The 6,766-nt window shown below is 52.2% G+C and overlaps 1 protein-coding gene across 1 annotated transcript; it reads right to left on the bottom strand.

Moving 5' to 3' along the window:
• Positions 1-3,843: 3,843 nt before the first annotated feature.
• On the bottom strand, positions 3,844-6,415 carry LOC119331623 (peroxidase 3-like). Its single transcript, XM_037604788.1, has 4 exons — positions 6,094-6,415; positions 5,794-5,985; positions 5,531-5,693; positions 3,844-4,457 (listed from the first exon to the last, which is right to left on the bottom strand). Exons 1-4 carry the CDS (start codon positions 6,307-6,309, stop codon positions 4,033-4,035), a joined length of 996 nt encoding a protein of 331 aa, XP_037460685.1. The 5' UTR covers positions 6,310-6,415; the 3' UTR covers positions 3,844-4,032.
• Between the last annotated feature and the right edge of the window lie 351 nt (positions 6,416-6,766).

Consider the following 6,766-nt stretch of genomic DNA (forward strand, 5'->3'; position numbering starts at 1 on the left):
CAATGAGCGGCAGGGGCGGGGAGCAGTGCGCGACCATTGGCAGCAGCAGGGCGCTGTCGCGGTCGGCGCGGCCAGGCGGGGTGCAGGCCCGGCGCGGCCGGGCGGGTGAGCAGGACCGCGGCGCTACGCAGCAAGGAAGCAGCGACGAGCAGCGGCAAAAGCAGAGAGCAACAGCTTGGCAGAAGCAGCAGCTGCTCCTGCGAGCCACGGAAGGCGGAAGGGAGGCCGCGCGCGGCGAAGGGAGCAGGTCGCGGGCGGTACAGGGCGCAGCTGGGGAGGGTGCGCGCAGGCGAGGCGGGCACACACGGCCAAGACAGCGGGCGCGTAGGAGCTCGGGTTCCAACGGCCATGGCGAACTACGGGAGACAGAAAACGACGACCGAACCAAAGGGAAACTGGGAGGGAGGAAGCGCAGCTCACCATGGAGCTCGGTGACGCGCTCGAGGAGGCCGGGGATGGCTCGACGGCGACCCAATCGCCGACTTGGTGCCACGGCCGTGCACGGAGAAGGGCGACCGTGACGGTGAGCCGCGGGGCGGTCCGGCTCGTCCTGGTGCTCGAGACAGACGAGGACGAGGGCGCCGGTCCTCCTAGATGCCTTGGGACAACTCGAGGAGGAGGGTGGCCGCGACGATTTTGGAGCCACGGCGACCGCGGCGCTCGGCTCCGATCCAAATCAGGAGAGAGGCGGGCGAGGGAGGAAAGGAGGAAATATCTGGGTGTTGACGAGGCTGAAGGGGGGGGGGCTTGGTCTTATCCCACCAGCGGCTCGGGCTGGCTCTGGTGGGTCGAGGCACAGTGAGGGGCGGGGGCCTCTCTCCTTTTTATTTACTCTGCATTGCCTTTTCTTTTTGTTATTTTTATTTTATTATTTTTTGCCTCTATTTCCTATTTAAAAGAGCTACTGAATTATTATTTTTAAATGTGGCACTTTGCACAAAAATAGATAGGAACAAAGTGAAGTTGCATAAAAAGTTTGGGGTCAAAAGGAGTTGGCTAACCATTTTTAGAAATTGGAAAGGCCAATTTAATTATTGTTGGACCACAAGATAAAATCCTAGGGGCATTTTGGGAACTCAAATGAGGTTGGTTCCAACATGACAAATATTCAGGGATTATTTGCCACACTTTGAACATTTTAGTTTTCATGTTTGGCAATTTGAATTTTGGACTTTGATTTGAATTTGAAATTTGAACCGGTTTCGAACCAACGTGAGTTCAACAACAGTAATCATGATGATGTGGCATCATTAGGAGGGAATTACTGCAGCTTAATTATCCGGGCGTCACAAAATTCATGGTCCAAAAGAGCAACTCCAGTAGATGGTGCAAATTCATGGTCCAAAACCGGCCAACAGCCGCCCGACTGTTGTTTAGCCGCTGGCCGCCGGTTGGATTGGCTGCTGCGGACGGCTGCGGTCGGCTTCGGACGGCGGCGGTGATAAGAAATGAGGTAGGAGGCCGGCCAAGAGGAGCTCGGCGGGCGGCGAAGACTAGTTTGACAGCTGGGCGGAGGGTTTGGTGCGGCGGTCGTGCGGCCGGCGCAACGGCCATGGACAGGCTCACGGCCGACGGGAAGAGGTCGTCGGCAGCCTATAAGACCCGGCGGAGGCCTACCGCGGCAGCCGGACCGCCGGAGGGGCCGAATCCCGCGTCGGCTGCCACCCGATTCGGCGGCGTCCGGGCGGCGGCGGGGAGGCGACGGGGGCGACGGCGGCGGAGGGCGGCGGCATGGATGTGGGATGGTGGCGGCGCCGACGACGAGGTTTTGGGCGGTCGCGGCGGCCGATTCCGGCCGGCTGTTCTTCGGACAGGCGGACGGGCGCGGGCGGGAAAGGAAATGAAGTGGCGGTTGGGCGTTCGCGGGCAGCGGCTAGTTTTGGACCAGATGCATCTCGTGATGTATATTTGCACCGCGAAGTGTTGTATTTTACATCATGAGAAGGCCGCGGTCCAATTCTTTTTTGCATATGGACCGTCTGTTGGAGCAGCGTTTTTTGCCCCAGACGGTCCAAAAGTTAGGTATTTTTACATATGGACCATCTATTGAAGATGCTCTTACGTTGGAAAGATGCAAGATTAACTTAGATATCTATGTTTGTTTACATTTATGTGTGTGCAGCATGTCAACAACACTATGTAGCCTCCCATTTGACTACAAATTTGACATGCATGCATTCCTTCCTAACATTATCCGTAATGTCCTATATGTCCTCCTATGTACTTCTCATTACTTACTCATAGTGTATTATGTCAGTTGTGGAGTGCCATTCTTCTCCACTCTCTTAAAATTCCGACTACCCTTATTCACATTTTCATTGTTGTCTCCCCTATATTTATAAGTTGTTTGTCTAGCTACATTGCCGCTCCTTATCTCTCCACCACTTTATGCTTTTTCTTTTGATAGCTCACTAGCCTAACCATCGTGTGATCTATAGAAATGTGAGGTATTGGGACATGCTGATGGAGGCGGAAGAACCCGAGTTGATATTTGTGACATCCCTTTTAATAGGAACGATAGACTACTCATATCAACAAGGTGCATGTGCTTTTTTGGAGCCCATCCACAAGAACCTCAAAGCAACATGATTGGCTCAGAGCAATTTGAGAATGGGTGACCGACTGAGAAGTTGTTCCTAGATGTGCATGAGTGAGGACAAAGTGCGCAGGAAAGCCTAGTATTGATTTGTGGGGCCAGTCTAGATCGCAGACGCAACAACCTTGAACCGGTGAGTGAATCGGTAGGTGTGACCGGGGAGTTACAATACCCTTTAATTATGTATGGTTCTCCTCGATGGTATCTGCGAGAGAAGATGGTTAGGCTTATCTATGGTTATTCTAGCTCTTATCAACGAGAAAAGGTGGTTAGGCTTTCTCTGCTAGTGGCTATTGAGTTTATTCATAGGAAGCAAAGGCTGGGAACCTATGATCCTTTGAGTAACTGATAGTGTGGTTGGAGTGATTAATATGGAGATTGAAAGGAAATGCAGGAGGGGGGAAATGTTGGAGAGGAAAAATGATGTGTAAGCTCTAGATAGTTTAGAGTTTCCTGTTAAAAATAAATGGTCAGAGCCGCAATGGATGTAAGCTTAACATTTTAATCGGCTAATTAATTTCTTTGTAATGGTGTTTAGGTTTGCTGGTCGAGTGATGTTCATGGAGTTGGTTGTCCAGCTGATACAGGTTAAAAATTCATCTGTGGCAAAAATATATATTTCCCATGTCGCAAGGTGACTAGGGAAAACCTTTCTCCCCTTGATCTTTCCCGGCAAGCACAGGGATTCGTCTCCCTTCCGCCTGCCGCTCCAGCAACTGGTGGCAGAGAGGGGATCTTGGTGCCTCGAATCTGGCTAGTAGATAGGTAGGGTTTTAGTCCTTGCAAGAGTGGCGCTCGGATAGATGATGGTGTTTCTTCTTCGAGAGTTAGTCTTTCGGACTCCGACCCACCTCAAGTTCGCTCGTCGGGATGGATTAGATGGAGCTCCAGCATAGATTCCATTCTGATGGCGGCAATTGTCGTCCGGTGGTTCATATACCTTGACGTAATTTTTATTATGTTTGAGATAATTTGTAGTTCCGATTAATCTTTATCATATATCCGATCCTGTTTGCATTAAAAATATACATGTTGAAAATCCAGTGACATCAACATCATTTCAGAAGATGCTCTCGTGTATGTACGGGGACTGAACGCCCCAACATCAACATCACTGGTATCTACTCCCTCCATTCGGAATTACTTGTCGTAGAAATGGATGTATCTAGAGGTATTTTAGTTTTAGATACATTTATTTTCGAGACAAGTAATTCCGAACGGAGGGAGTATATCATTGTCACGTGCTCTTTCATGCTTTACTAACACGTGTTCCTTGTTTATTTGTTTACTTTCATAAAAAGAGAAAGAAGACATATATCACCTGGAAAAACCACCTTACAAAAAAAGAAAATAAACAAAACCGTACACACAAAGCAAAAAAGGAAATGTAATTAAACATACAAAAACAGTCGTCCACATGCCACCAACGGACGACACTAGCTATTGACAATGGCACAATGCCGTCTGATCTCCCCCTCGCCACCGGTCTTCACTTCTATCATGCCCATCCTCACCATGGACCGTGCGAACACCTGGAAGAACACCTCCGACGGACCCTTGGCCACGCTCTCGACGTCGGCCCTTGCCGCCGCGTCCGTGATAAGCGCGGCGTCGGACTGGAAGAGTCCCCGGCGCTTTAGGAGGCCGCGGTAGTAGCTAGTGTCAAAGGTGAGGAAGCTCCCGGGGTCCATCTCCACAATGGTGGTGTTGTCCGTGGGCGTGGTGCACTTGGTCCGGTGGAGGTTGGCAGCATACTCTGCATCAAGAGATGGGTCCGCGTCCTCGGGTCCTCCACGGCCGGTGAAGTTGTATAGCCGCTCGGTGAAGGAGTTGCAGTGCGAGATACCGATGGTGTGTGCCCCTGAGTGGTATTGGCACATGATGGATCGGTTGAGGTGGTGAACATAGTATAATATGTGCAGAATTCCGCAAGCTCAAGTAATGTACAATGCAATTCACTAAGTTTTACTAATGCTGAACTATTTGAAAAATATGTATTAGATTGTGTCGTTTAAACAACACATGGAACTTAATTTTTGGTATGAGGTGTCAATCTAAACAGGCTGGAATTAGTGGACCAATGTGGTTAGCGGACAGACATCTGTAGCAAGTAGGTATACATCAGAACAGGTTGCCCATTAATGTTTATGACATATAAAAACATGTGAATCAATGACCTAAGTTGGTAATTAAAAACTCAACAAACTGTGACAGAGTTGAGCCGAAGATGTCCTTGTCGGTTCATGTGTACTTAAAATTCAACAAATCATTGTCGATGTCCTCACCGTCATTGTTCACATGTTTGATTAACAAATCATTTAACATTTTATCGCGGTCATGTCGGAAAATTCCAAGCTAAATATATGTAGTAGTTAGCAACTTAGCGTGCCAACATCTATGACCGTGCGGTGCAACAACCTTTCTAGTCTCTAGAACAAATACTACAATGCATACTAGCCCCATTATTGCTATTGGGAAATGATATCAACATCGACCAAAGTTTTAAACGGCTAACAAATAGGGTTGGTGCTTTTGTGGAACTGCACATATAGTGTCGGCAAGATTTGTGGTTCCTTTACTTTTCTTCTTATCTTGGAGCCATCCGTTTCAGCTAGCAACACCACCAGTCCACCACCAATGGTCCTCTCATGTGACCATGTTGTGTGAGTGGGTTGTACAAAGTGGTAGGAGCCTCTGGTAGCTAGCGGCTAGATAGAGAGCCGCCGCATGGACAGAAAAAGCACGAATCTATCAAGTTCCTCTCACTACTCACTCGACTATCCTACCCATCTTTGTTTGAGTGCTTGTGCGTCACTAGACTTCGCTATCACCATCACCGTGCATGTGTCGGTGCCAATGATCGATATGTCATCAGCTCGGGCACTGATGCTTAGTGTGCTAACTAATCTTGTGATAATTGGTGGTGATGGTTACCTGAGAGCCAGACGAGGTCGGCGAGGTCGAGGCCCTTGGCGCGGAAGGAGGTGAGGAGGTCGGTGAAGTTCATGGTGGGGGCCGGGATCTGGTCCAGCGCCTCCTGCTTGATCGACACCCTGCCGTCGCGCCGCCCCGTCGGCACGCGCCAGAACGGCCCGCCCTGCATTTTTTTTCACTCATCATCGGTCAGCCGCCGCCGAGCCATGCGTGTGCGTATGTGTGTGCTGAGGTGTGGCAGGACAGGGAAGCGGAGCACTTACGATGACGCCGACGGCGTCGCGGGAGGCGAGCGCGAGGATGTCGGCGCAGGAGACGACGCCGGGGCACTCCTGCTCGAGCAGCGCCTTGACGCGGTCCAGGAAGGCGAACCCGCGCAGCGTCAGGTTGGGCGTCGCGTCCTTCTCCGCCTCGCCGCCGCCGGTCGCGTTCAGCAGCACCGACGCGTCGCACCCCTGCAAAAGCGCCATTCGGATTCATCAGGACCCAGAACAGAGCACGCACCGGCATTCCCGTCGACGTCGACGTCGCCGTTCACGGAAAGGAAGAGCGTAGGCACGTACCCTGACGAAGCAGTCGTGGAAGTGGGTGCGGATGAGGGTGGCGGCGACGGAGGGCGCGTGGGGGATGTGGCGCTCCACGTAGTGCTTCACGATCTGCTCCGCCCGTGGGCAGCTCTGCTCGTAGTACCCCTGCCGCAGCTTCCCGCCCTCCGCCATCGCCGCCGCGACGCCAACCGTCACCACAAGCACCGCCAGCACCAACGGCGCCGCCGCCATTGTCACCACCACTAGCTAGAGCCTAGAGCGCGCTCGAGTGGCGGGCGGTGGTGTGCAAAGGCACGAGGATGCTCTGCTCTGCCTTGTCAGCCGCGGGTTCTGGACCGGCCCATCGATCGCTTTTTATACGCACGGCCACGGGGACGCTCCCGCCCGGCAACAGCCAGCGGCGGTCCGTTAGTGGGGTTGGTGCTGGGCGGTACGTAAGCGGGCGAGTAGGTAAGGCCGGCGGGCCGACGTAGCAAGAGACACGACGGCGAGACGATGAACGGGCCCTGACAAGAAAATAATTCGGTATCGACCGGCCGCCCCTGCCAATGGCGTCGTCCCGGTTGCTACCGCACAGCCTGGGGAGCGGGCATTTGCTTCCACAACGGAAATGTTCAGTTAAACAGTTCGATTATTAGTCAGCTGCTAGCTGCATACCCCTCAGGAAAATAGTCAGCGGTACTACTGG

The sequence above is a fragment of the Triticum dicoccoides genome, chromosome 7A (genome assembly GCF_002162155.2).
Source record: "Triticum dicoccoides isolate Atlit2015 ecotype Zavitan chromosome 7A, WEW_v2.0, whole genome shotgun sequence".
NCBI lineage: Eukaryota > Viridiplantae > Streptophyta > Magnoliopsida > Poales > Poaceae > Triticum > Triticum dicoccoides.